General features: G+C 51.2%; 1 protein-coding gene across 2 annotated transcripts in view; it reads right to left on the minus strand.

The window, feature by feature from the left end:
* AACS (acetoacetyl-CoA synthetase) overlaps positions 1-9644 on the minus strand; it is a 90998-nt gene extending 81354 nt beyond the window's left edge. The window contains exons 1-2 of one of the 2 annotated variants that reach the window (XM_075898472.2): positions 9172-9635; positions 27-130 (exon numbers count right to left, since the gene is read on the minus strand). In XM_075898472.2, the coding sequence (XP_075754587.1) occupies positions 27-130; positions 9172-9289 (222 nt within the window). In that variant the 5' untranslated portion in view covers positions 9290-9635. Of the gene's footprint in view, positions 1-26; positions 131-9171 lie in introns of both variants that reach the window. The other variant, XM_075898473.2, reaches the window with a different exon arrangement.
* Between the last annotated feature and the right edge of the window lie 3834 nt (positions 9645-13478).

Raw genomic sequence — 13478 nt, forward strand, 5'->3', positions numbered from 1 at the left:
CAAAAATTAACTAAGCACTGACTTACCTCATCATATAGACGAGAGTACACAATTCCACTGAACTTCCAAAATTCTGCCCAGAAATCTGAGTAGGACTCCACAGACCACTGATACAACTCGTTGTAGTTAACTAAAAGTAAAAATTGATATTAGTGAACTTATCTAGAATTACAAAAAAGTAAATATTTTTAAAACATACCCTCAGTAGTATTATCAACCAATATCCATTGACTTTTTAAGTGGAATAAATGGAAAGAGAAGATTGATTATGAATATACATAAATAAGTTTAACAAGTTACAATCTGAAGTGGGTATGTCTACACAGGTAAGTATCAGCACAGTAAAGCAACGCTTTTGGGCTCCAACTGCAGAGGTTACATGCTGCCAAGAACTTAGTGCAGCAACTGCATACCTGCAGCACTGTAAAAAAAGCCACCCAGATGAGAATCATAAAATCATAGGACTGGAAGGGACCTCAAGAGGTCATCGAGTCCAGCCCTCCGCCCTCAAGGCAGGACCAAGCTCCGTCTGCACCATCCCTGACAGATGTCTATCTAACCTGTTCTTAAATATCTCCAGAGAGGGAGATTCCACCACCTCCCTTGGCAATTTATTCCAATATTTGACCACCCTGACAGTTAGGAATTTTTTCCTAATGTCCAATCTAAACCTCCCCTGCTGCACTTTAAGCCCATTACTCCTTGTCCTGTCCTCAGAGACCAAGAGGAACAAATTTTCTCCTTCCTCCTTGTGACACCCTTTTAGATATTTGAAAACCGCTATCATGTCCCCCCTTAATCTTCTTTTTTCCAAACTAAACAAGCCCAGTTCATGAAGCCTGGTTTCATAGGTCATGCTCTCTAAACCTTTAATCATTCTTGTCGCTCTTCTCTGTACCCTTTCCAATTTCTCCACATCTTTCTTGAAATGACTCAATGAGGAGGAAGAGGGAGCATACAGGTTTCTGTGCCATGGTTACAGTGCTGCAGTGCCAGTGTAGGCACCCTGGTCTATTACAGTATTGCAACTGTCCCTCCAAAGTATCACACAATGCCTGTTCTCATCTCTCTAATCTGTTTGAATTCTACTGCCCTAGCCTCAGCTGATCACCACCCCCACTTGCCACCCTTTCAAAATTGGCTAAGAATGTGAAGTGCCATTCTGGTTTGCTCAGCAATGATCTCAATGCATCTTTCCAGGTGACTTGGCTGCTCCATGCATCAAGTAATTCTGCTCTCTTGGAAAAATTCCAAATTGTGGGACCTCATCAATATTTGATAAAAGGTAGCTGTCCACTCTCAGCTTCTCTCGAGCCATGGGAATTATGATATCTATGGACAGGTATCACACTTCATGGTGGAAAGGAGTCATGATCATGACACAATGCAGTGCAGGGTCCAAGTGAAAGATGCAGAACACCTACCACAAAGCTCAGGAGGTAAACCACCACTCATGAACTTCTGTTTCTACAAAGAACTGGATGCAATACTCAGTGGCAACCCCATCTTCACTGCAAAGACCACCATGGATATTTTGGAGATCTAGGAGCCAGTCAAGAGTGGACTGTATAGGATTTCCTCCTCCTGACTCAATGAGGAGGAAGAGGGAGGAGGACACAGAGGCAGACAACACACCTTGCTGCTGTTTAGGTGCCTCGTATATGGCTTCATAAGCCAAATGCATTAAGGCATTGGTCCCCAACGCGGTGCCCGTGGGTGCCATGGCACCTGCCGGGGAACTTATGTGCGCCCGCCAAGTGCCGGCTCTAGGCACCAGCCAACCAAGCACGTGCTTGAGGTGGCACATTGCCAGGGGTGGCATTCCGGCCACTAGTGAGACACTGGCCAGAGAACTCCTGAACTCCTAATCCTACCACCCGATGTAGGCCTCCGTGTGGCCGCCCAAAGCAATAAGAGGAGCAGCGGAGCGTGTGATGGGCCAGCAGCAAGCCACCCTCGCCAGGAGGGGTGCGTGGGGCAAGTCACGCTAGCAGCCCCACCCTGACTGGCTGAGGTGCCATGACATCATGGTTCTGGAGCTGCCTCGCTGCCTTCCCTCGGCACCAGGGAGAAAAGTGCTTCCTCTGGTTAGCATGAGAGGGCATCGCGGTGGGGCAGCTCCAGCAGGGGCACTGGCCACACGCCACTCTAGTCGCCTTTCTGGCACAGCTGCTGCTGCCCAGCACCCAGCGGCCGCGGAGCGGGAAATGCCTGAGGGAGCCTCCTATCCATGAAGCAGACTCCAGCGCCCGGGAATAGTCTGCCAGCCAGTGTGGCCCAACGTGCAGGGAGGCGCACCATGGGCTTTGAGAACAGCAGCGGCGCCGGACTGCTACAGCCCTGGTGGGCAAGCAGCTCTCCCTGGGCTGTGCGGGGCAGGCTGCACAGAGCAATCCAGGGACGGGCAAGGGGCAGCCCGGGTCACTGCAGCCAGGAACCACGCTGTAAGCCAGGTGCCTTTGGTCATCTCTCCGGCTGCCTTGCGCTTACTAGTGACCCCTCCAGCTGGAGCGGGCACCCTTGGCCAAGAAGTTTGCAGGAGTGTGTGAGGGAGGAGGGGTTAGCGCACATTGGCAAATGGGGAGCAACTCTCTCCCCCTTTTCTCTGCCTCAGTGCTGGTCGCGGAGGGAGAAGAGAGCTGCAGCCTTGGCGGTGCCGGGCAGAAGGAAGGCCCTGCCTGGGCCAGGATGATTCAAGCAGAGGTGCCTAGACTAGGGGGAGGGGAGAAGTACTTTGCAGCCCAATCTGGTTGGTCTGGCAGCAAGGAGCCGCTGGAGGAGGCCTCACCTGCCCCAGCTCAGAGATTTGGGGGGTGGGAGGGAAGAAGGGAGAGAGGTGTCCCTGGCCTTGCCCTTTATGTTTCCCAGCTGTGTCTGCACGCATCCCCAGGGGGACCTGTGCCACTTTCACCCCTCCCCCAGGGCGCTCCGACATTTCCGTGCGTGCTGCAGGGAGGGGACCCGAGGGTTTGGCAGGGAGAGGGAAAGGAGACGGAGTTCGGTCAGCGGAGGAGGGGGTGAGGGAGAGGAGAGCAGACTGGGGCCAGTGGGGAGGGGGATCGGTTTTGGCTGGGAGGGAAGAAAGGGCGCAGGGTGGATCAGGTGGGGGACAGAAGAGGGGGCAGACTGCATCCAGTCACTGAGGGACCATTGCATTAAGGGGTAGGTGAGGTCTCCCAGGATCAAAATGGGCATTTTAACGTCCCCTACAGCGATCTTTTGGTTTGGGAACGTCCTAGACAGGCCAATGTTCCTAAAGATGTGTGCATCATTCACCTTTCCAGACCAACCTATGTTAATGTCTGTGAAAGACCTACAGAGATCCACAAATTGGAGAAGCACCCCTTCCAATTCATGTCCTGGGTGTCTAGATGGTCTGGTTCCAGAATTGGAATATATGCATCATCTATCACCTAGAGATGTAAAATCACATTTAATCAGTTAACAGGTTAAACATTACATTTAACTTGTTAACCATTTAACAGGAGCAGATAAAAGGGGGCTTAGCGGATATGGCATTGGCCTAGGGTGCGCAGGATGGTGCGTTCTGGACGGACAGAACTGGAGCCCGCTCCAGCAAGGGGAAAGACGGAATAAAGGACACCCTGAAGACTGGAGTGGCCTCTGCCACCACACATTGCTCCTACCATGCTGGAGCTGCCCCCCTGCCTGGCAGGAGCAGACTCCATTGTAACCAGAAAGTGGTTATCATTCACACCCCTACTATCACCTGTTTGTAGTTAGGGAAGGGCATTTGTGCCAAGCCACTTACAACTTCATTCACATCGCTTAGAGTTATGGTCTTTTGCAGCAGGATGCACTCTGTTAACAGAAGTCCAATAGTCAACTTTCCCACTCCGCAAATGACCGACAGCAGTCAGGAGTAGCCAGCTTCCACAGTGCAATCATCATGTGCAGCTCTCATTCTAGTGTCCTTGCGCAGCAGGGCTGGGGGTGAGCTCACCACGCAGTTCCATAAAAGCGGCTTTCCTCATCTGAAAGCTCTGTAGTTATGGTTGATTATCCACACATGCAGAATGATGTGATCCCAATACTCCATACTTATCTCCAAAAGCAGTGTTCCACTGTGGTCAGCACCTCCATGAGTGCCACAATCACTCACGTCTTACATACTGCATATGGCAAGATCAATGTCTGATACCTCTTGCCTTTGTAGTTTACGAAATAATTCCACTGCCACTCCTGACATGCCAGTGAGTTCAAGCATTGTATCGGCCAGCAATATAGGACCCATTCCTGCTCACTGATCTGAGGCACAGTGCACACACCCCCATCACATGCAGACAAACACAGGAATTGCTGGGTTGGAAACCCTAAGCATCATGGGACACTGGGACAGGACCCAGGACGCCCAGGCCTCCCATCATCTTCCCACAACACTTAGCAGCAGAAGAGGAAGAGATTCTTTGCGAGATAGGTGTCCAAAGTGCACCACGTCAAATGCAGATGCAAGCGTGAACACATTATTACTCAAGCAGCTGATAGAATACACAACAGCAGTTTTCCTTCAGTGCTCTCCAAGCACTACTGTATCTTACACTGGCAAGTTTCTGCATAGTAAGTTGTACCCCTAATAGAGTAATGGCTGTTTATTTTGGATGCATAATGGTATCACCTGAGTACATGACTTCAACACGATTGACCCATATGGACAATAGACTAAATGTCTACTTTAGTATAACTTATGTAACTTGGTATTAATAAATCATCGAACCTGAACACCAGGGGGGACAGCACTCTCTCACTAGAGATACTCACTAGAAGAGTATCTCCCACCAACACCAGCTACCACCACTTGCAGGAGCTGGAGTAATTAAAGTTGATAGGAGAGCTCTCTCCCATAAGCTGTCGAGTATCTGCACAAGAAGTGCTACAGTCCCACATCCGTACCATTGAACATGCGCCACTGTAGTGCTTCTAGTGAAGGAAGAACATTAGTAACAGATGTTTTCAGCTCACCTGAGTGCTCTACAAGCTATTAACTAATGTACTGTAAAATATGTATTTGTTTATTCAGAACAGATTTTAAGCCCCCTCCTTTGTCAAGCCACTTGAATAGGATGCATCAACAGACTTTAAAGAACAACATGTTCTGCTTGTTAATGAGCTAGTTCTACTTTCCTCCACAACAGAGAACATTCAGCCCTTGATGGCTTCAAATGGAGCAGAATCCTTAGCACCCCTGAAAGTCAGGTCCCAGTTATTTCAAGCTTGGCACCCAACATTTGAGGAACTTTTAAGCAGGCTCCCCACAAGCACTGGATCCCATTGAGTCTCTGCCCCAGGGAACTATCAAATAGTTGCATAACCACTAAAATTCAATGCAGTTGCACTGATTATTCAATTACATAGAATCTAACATCTCCACCGTGAAGGTTAACTGATGAGCCCAGGCACATCAGTTAACTGTATATGGGTACATGTTCACATCCTTAGCGAGGATACAACATTTTATATCCACAAAATTTAGCTGTGGATATCCACATCTACATATAAAGCTGGTAACCATGAATTTGTAGGGCTCTAAAGAGCTCTATACAAAATTGAACATTGGAACTGAAAAGAGCTGACTCAAGACATCTTACATCATTCCAGCCTACACCTCTCTGATCTATACCTTTCTTCTCATCTTTTATTCCTCCAGTTGATCCAATGAATACTCATTTTTTGAGTACAGGTTCTGCCAAAAAAGCTCCCCTCTGTGGGCAGAGCCGCGGCTAGACTTTACTTGCACTTTCGAAAAGGTGTGTGATCGGCACAGCGCCCAAACGTGAGTATGCAAATGAAGCCCAGGATAGTTAAATCCCAGGCTCATTTACACTTTCAAAGTGCCTAATCTACATCCCTCTGTCGGCAGAGGGGTGTAATTTAGACACACACTAAGAGAACAAAATGCTGTATTTTGAAGCCTCCACATGTATTAGGCACTGTTAAGGCACCAGAGACTGTTCTCAGGCTGGGTGACTCTCTAGACCAGTGGTTCATAAACTTTTTGGTCTGTAGACCACCTGGCTGAATTCAATCATTTCCACAGGCCACCAATTGCTAGTGGAATCTCACCATTAATTACATAATTATACCTGAGTCATTTTGCTAGAGTTGCAGCTAGGGAAACTGGTTTAATTTACGAAATTAAACAGATTTAAACTAACATGAGAAAACTAAAATGCTTATCAAACTTCATTTTAAATAAAGTAAAATATTAATTTATGTCCAACACAAAAGGTTTCAATGTTTTCTTTCTCTATGGCAGAGATGGGGAACTTTTTTTGGGGCAAAGGCCATTGACCCACCGGAAAAAAAAATCAGTTGCGAACCACAAAAAGACTCCTCCAAAAACCCCACATCCTCACTGATAAGCCCCCCCAGCTGAGACTCCTCTGGTGCTCCAGCCTCACAAGGCAAGGGGAAGGGACAGAAATGACTGTGGTTCAGGGTTTCCCATAGGCCAGATTTATTTTTCAGGGGTACCAGAGTTAGAGGATTTTGTGGACCCTCCCCCCCTCCGGCTCTGCGGGTGGGAACAAAAATGAAGGGTTCTGTGTGCATGACAGGACTATCAGTGAGTGGAATAGGGATGGGGTGCAGGATCTGGGTGGGAGGTGGGATACCGGAGGGGGTGAGGGTGCGAGGTTTGGGTGGAAAGCAGGGTACAGAAGCAGGTGGGAATAGGGTGTCTGGCCAAGTGGGAGGGTACAAGAGAAAGGGAGGGTGCAGTGTATGGCCAGGAGGGAGGGTGCAGGAGCAAGCTGGTGGTGTGGGGTTTTGGCAGGCGGGCGGAGAGGGGGGCATGGGGATCTGGGCAAGAAGGGAGATGCTTACCTGGCTTTATGCTCCATTGCAGCGGGGAAAGCCTCTGGACAGCACATCGCTGCCCTGCCCTTTCCCCAGCAAGTTGAGGAAAGGGAGAAAGCTCAGCTCCCTCCTGGAGAGTGAGTAGCTCCTGGGCTCCCATACACTCATGACTTTCCAGTTCATTTATCGTGCCAGAGATGTTGGCTCCCAGTATCCCCCCATAGCAACAGACTCTCACATCACAGGCTACAAGACAGCCAGAGACTATGCACCATTGACACTAGGGCTGATACAGGAGTTGTTGTTAGGGGAATTGTTTAGGCAGGGATCCTAAACAAGTAGGGATGCTCAGTGCTGCAATGCAGACACCTCTGGGGGGAAGCTGTGTAAAAGCATCACTGCATAGCTGTTCAGAGGGTTTCAGGAAGTACTGTTGCTGGTTGATGCTGGCCTCAGTTCCCTGATGTGATGCTAAAAGGATCGATGTTCTGTCCCCAGTTGAGTCGGGGTTGATTTCAGAGCAACGGACTGACCTGGGCATCCTTGTCCTTCCTGAAAGCAGGCCAGGGCTGCTCTCCCCGTGCATCGATGTACTCTATCGCTCTGTCTGCACCCTGCTCCCTGGCTTGGGTCAAGCTGTGAGCAGTCCCTGGGGTCTGCTCTTTGCACAGCCTTGCCTGTGAGGAGGGGGTCACACTTTACCATGTGCCCCCAGGTCCTATAGTCTCTGGGCATAACCTCATGACAGTCAAGTCCCCAATTTCCCCATTGCCTGCTCATCCAGGCCCCGCTTCCCCAGCCCTTCACCCCTCCCTCAGGGGTGGGGGTTACAGTTCTGCACGGGTTCCCTGTTCCACTCGTGGTGGCACAGGCGGGGAGCAGAGTTGGATATTGAGGGCACAAGGGGGCAGACCCCAATGCTTTCTTCTCCCCTAGTACCTCCACTGCCTCATCACACCCCAACCCTCAACACTCCTGATCCCCCTACCTATCTTTCATGGTGGCAGCTGCTCAGGGACCGTCCCAACCAGGCCCCAGGAGCAGGGCTGGGGCAAGCAGAGCAGGAGCAGCACACATGCAGGGGCAGGACCTCAGTCCCACAGCTCTGTGCGGGGTAGGACTTCCCCACCTCATTGCTTCCTTCCCCCAATTTCCCTTCATGCTGGTGGAACTGGGGCAAGCGGAGCAGCAGCACACGTGTAGGGGTGGGGCAGAGCAGGGGCGGGGAAGGGCAGCCTGCTATTCCTTGGAAGCTCCTTAGTATGCTCACTTCAGTGACACTTCCTGGTTCTTACCACCTCCCACAGCCCTCCCCCGCCAGCCACTGCCACCCTTCACTGATATGCTGCAGCCCTAGCAAGTTGTCCCAGCCCAGCAGATGGCCCCCAGCCACTACTCCCACCCCGATGACAGGGACATACCCCAACTGATTTCTCACACCCTGCCATGCCCCCCACACGAAGCCATACAATGGGTTGCCCCGACCCAGCCATTGCTCCCACTCACCATTGACAGGACCATTTGTCAATTACATGCTACTTAATCGAATAGTTGATGCATTTTTGCATCAACTCTTCGATAGAGCAGCGCTGCTCCTTTTAAACACCGCAGCGGCATTTCCAAGGGGCAGCGCCATGGAACCCAGGCTCTGTGCAGCACTGCTGATTTTAAGTACCCCTGGTCTTCTCACTCCCCCTTGCTGCTTCTGTCGGACTGAGGCAGCAAGGAGAGGTGGAAAGTGACTAGCAGACTTTTCTGTCAGCTTATCAGATAGTGGACTAGTCCCTTACATCCCTAGACCATACCCCAACAGGCCAGTCCAGCGCCTGTCCCACTCCCACTGTCAGGACTGTGCCCAGATGGGTTACCCCAGCCCTGTCCCCACCCCCACTCATGGGGTGGTACCCAACAGGTTGCCCACCCCCACTGACCGGACTGTGCCCAGATGGGTTACCCCAGCCCCGTCCCCACCCCCACTCATGGGGTGGTACCCAACAGGTTGCCCACCCCCACTGACCGGACTGTGCCCAGATGGGTTACCCCAGCCCCGTCCCCACCCCCACTCATGGGGTGGTACCCAACAGGTTGCCCACCCCCACTGACCGGACTGTGCCCAGATGGGTTACCCCAGCCCCGTCCCCACCCCCACTCATGGGGTGGTACCCAACAGGTTGCCCACCCCCACTGACCGGACTGTGCCCAGATGGGCAACCCCAGCCCAGCCCCCTCCTGATGTGCTGCAGCCCTGACGCGTCCCGCCGCCCCCCCACGGGCGTGGGCCCAAGCAGGGCCCCGCCCCCGCCCGGCGCCCCCTCCCACCGGGACCACCTTGCCCTCGAGGCGCGCCCCGCTCACCCAGGCGGAGCCCGCAGGCGCCGGCCAGCGCGGCCCGGAACCGGTCCATCTGCGTGTTGCGCTTGGAGTCGGGCTCCCACATCACGCGGGACTCCAGGATCTCCGGCTCGCGGGACATGGCGGTGGCGGCGGCAGGGCTCCCGCTCCACGCTCGGCGGCGGCTCAGCCGGCACTGCAAGGCCCCGCCTCGCGGCCCGGCCTTTAGAGTCGCTGCTCCCCTGATGTAACCTTCCGCCGGGCAGGCAGGAAAAAGGAGTGCGGCGGGCCCGGCCCCCAGCCGCCAGGGACTGAGAGAGCAGCGCGCCCCACCCGCCTGCCTTGCGGGGTTCGCGGCAGGTTTGCGTCCAGCGGCTCTCGCGCAGCCGCAGCACCACCAAGCAAGCAGAAAGCTGGGGCAGATGCAGAGCAGGGTCCGCAGCAGCCTGAGCGCTCAGCATCGAATGAGAAACAGTACAGTAGGGTGCTATTTAACACCAGTACCATTCCATTGGAGCGGATATGCCTAGGCTTGCCAGGTGTCCGGTTTCGAACTGGACAGTCCAGTATTTGAGCTTTCTGTTCAGGAAATAAATTGAGAACATATATATGTCAGGTGTTTTCTAAATAAAATGTAATGTCTATTGTGATGTCATGCCAAGTGTGTCTGGTATTTTTGTTGAAACCATCTGGCAAACCTAGATATGCCTCCACTGCGGGGGGGGGGGGGGGGATGATTTTTTTAGAGCTGTGATTGTTTAAGCTTCAACAACACAAAATTAAAATATGCTTTAAAAATATTTAAATTCAGATCCTATCAGCTCACACAGTAAATTCAGAAACTGCCCGTGTCCCTGGGGTTGGCAAATGCCTGTTAATGGCTTTCTTTGCCACTTGAGTAGTTCTTGCACAGGGTCAGTGTTCTGCTAATAGCTCTGGTGGGTTTTCACAGTTTTAAAGGGGGAAGCAGGGCCACAGAACAGAGATAAGAAAAGGAGGGCATGTGGACATTAAGACCTAATGGTGAGCCAAATGTTCAGGTGTCCTATGCAGCTGCATATTCTATACATAGGCAAAGAAAGCACTGAACATAGTTAATGGAGAGAAGCAATCAGTGATAATTTAATGGAGAACAGGCATCTACTATTGCCACCAATAATCATCATCAGTGATGTAGTCACAATAGGAAGCAATACCACCCTAAGCCTTTGCTCCAAACAGGGCCATCTGAAGTATTTATGGGGACCCTATGCAATACTATTTAACTGGCAACTGTATGCCAAATGGCAGTCTACGAGGAGATGTCATGATTTTTAAATCTTCAGCAACACACTAATCTCTATGAATGTATTAAAGAAAGTTTTTCCTGAGGGGCAACAGAATGACAACATCACATCACTCTACATCACCCTGTCCCACAGCCTCAACAGCAGAGTCCCCAGAAGGGGAAGAGGTGGTCATGGCTCAGAGTTCTCTTACCCCTCCTTTGGATGGGCACATTGGGCTCCCCGCTGGCACCTGTCTCCCCTGAAGGAGGGTCAGGGGGCATCTGAACTCACTCCTCACTGCGCTGAGGGCCCTGACCCTCCAGGACCCAGCAGGGTACAGCCACCTCCAGATGCTCAGTTCAGGTCCTTTGGAACTGCTGCATACCTACTGCTTCCACCTGGAACCCTGCCCCTACACCCGCAAGATTAGCCTGCCAGTGCCAGCTTCCTGCAGAGGAGTGAGGGAAGGAAAAAACCCAGAGGCTCTGTGCCAGAGGCAGCTTGCAGAGAAGCATGCACGCAGCTGTCAGTAGGGTCAGATCTGGCACAGCCCCTGGCTGCCAGGGGGAAAACAGGCCTTGCCTATCCCCAAAGATGGGGGAAGGGTTGGTGAGTATAATAAGCAGGGGGCACTGCTCCTTAGTATTTCTAAAGCAAATTTTAATCTAAGGTCCTCTAACACAGTAAATTCAGAAACTGAAAATACATACCTTTTAATCGGCTTTGTTACTACTTGCATGTAGAGTCTGGCAGATGCGCAAATATCTACTTTATATACATAGGTATCCACATCCATAAATGTCAATGCGGACACCTACAGCTCATTTATGCAGATATGGATGCAGATGTGAATACAAATTTTGTATCTAAAACCCTGCAAATTTGCGGAATCTGCTTTATATCCATGGGTATCCGCATCCATGGATGTGGATTCAGATACAAAATTGTGTATCTGCACAGGGCTCTACTTGAATGACTTTTTCAGTTTCAATGTTCTGCTAGTCAACCTGTTAGAAGGGTGTTTCACTTTTAAGTTAATTAGCTCATCTCCAGAAGAAGACTCACCATGCACAGCAGCCACAGAACAGGGAGAGGAGGAGGTAGATGGGTGGACGTAAATGCTCTGGTACACTTAAAAATGTAAAGCGCAGCCACAGCAGTGCCTTAAACTGAACAGTGTGGTCATGGCATGAGCACTGAGAGCTTTCCACATGCTCTATTTAAACCTCCTTTGCAATGGGAGTAGCTAACAGTCCTGAGACCTGCTTCACAGCAGTGTTTTACAGCATTGTAACTTGATGCATTTGGAGAGGAGGTCTTTTTCTGCCCCAGGGCCCAACTCACCTCCCATGGTGCAGCCACACTCCCGCACGTGCCTGCCCCAGGACCAAACCCCTGTGCATGCCTGCCCTGAAGCCAAACCCCTGTCCTACAGCACAGCCAAACCCCCATGCGCGCTTGCCCTGAGGTCAAACCCCCGCACTTGCCTGTCCCAGGGCCAAACCCCCCTCCCACAGCACAGCCAAATCCCTGCGCTTGCCTGCCCTGGGGCCAAACCCCCACACGCACCTGCCCTGGGACCAAACCCCCCTCCCATGGCACAGCCAAACCCCCACTCGCGCTGCCTCAGGGCCAAACCCCGGGGCCAACCCCTTCTCCCGCGGTGCAGGGAAACCCCTGTGCTCAACTCACCCCTCCTGTGGTGCAGGGAAGCTGCCGTGTTCCTCCTCCGGGGCCAACGCCCCCTCCCACAGTGCACCCAGCACACCACAGAGCTGTGGGAGGGGAGCAGCCAGTGCACTTCCAGAACCCCTGGAAGTGGCGTGAAGCTGCAGGCAGGACTTCTGTCCATCCCTTGGGAAGTCGGCACTATACTGGAGGTAGGTAGTGGGGCTTCTCGGGGGTGGGGGAAAACGGAGGGTGGGGGACCCGAATGCCTTGCAATCAACCGGTTGGTGACCACGGGCTTAGAGGGAACACTACCCCTGACTAGAAAGGTGTCCTGGGGCACTGAACCATGAATGGTTCTTTGAAGTATGTGTTAACCGCTTATGCTAAATCAGTGGTCCATGGAACTTGGGGGATCTGCCGACTCTGGCTAAAATTTCCACAGGCATCAGTACTACTATTAACAATTTTTTAGGGATCTGCAAATAAGTGAAAAGGGTAGAAAACCCCTGGGCTATGCAATTGGCTTTACTGAAAACACCTGGGTATCTGCAATTAATGCTAGCCGGCACCAGCTGACCTCAAACATATGACATTTGATTACAGAGTAGCTGGTCTGGCTACAGCTACAGCCCAGACTCTAGGACCCTGCACTATTAGGAGGATCCCAGAACTCAGGCTGCAGCCTAAACAGACCCTATACCAGCAAAGGGCAATCTAGCCTAGTGAGTGGGGCTTCATGAGTAGCTCTCCTTCATCTCAGAGGGCCACAGAACTGTCATAACCAAGACAGTCTCCCAGGATAGATGGTTTTACTAACTGCTTGTGTACCTAGAATTTGTGGGGTGTGCTGACTGAATCATAGGAGGACTTTGATTGGATGCAGAAGGAGCACATGGCTTTCACAGTCAATGTTGTGAGCAAAAAGCATGCACCTCACTTCACATGTTTTTGTTTTACATGCATGTCACTTTACTAATATCAGTAGGAAAAAATAACATGGACAGAAACCAGTGGTAATTGGCAACCCTGCACATGAGCAATGGTAAACAAAATGTCTAGAGGGCCACCGCCACGCTGATGGGCTGCCACTGCCCTATGCCTCCCCCAAAATTAAATAGCCTCTTAACCCCAGTCTCAAAGAGCCTGAGTCAGCTGGCACTGATCAGCCAGGGTGTCTGCAGTATAGATATACCTTTGAGTACATTTCCTAGCTTTGTATAATTTGAAAGCTTGTCTCTCTCACAAACAGAAAGAGTAAAAGATACTATATTACCTCACCCACTTTGTCTCCTAATGAAGAGTAGAATAGAAATCACAGAATATAACTTTGATATCAACTCTAGAAGATATTTTGAGACTAGAATATACCCATTTTTTAGAAAGTTTGAAGGT

This window comes from Pelodiscus sinensis, chromosome Z (genome assembly GCF_052426305.1).
Source record: "Pelodiscus sinensis isolate ZL-2025 chromosome Z, ASM5242630v1, whole genome shotgun sequence".
NCBI lineage: Eukaryota > Metazoa > Chordata > Testudines > Trionychidae > Pelodiscus > Pelodiscus sinensis.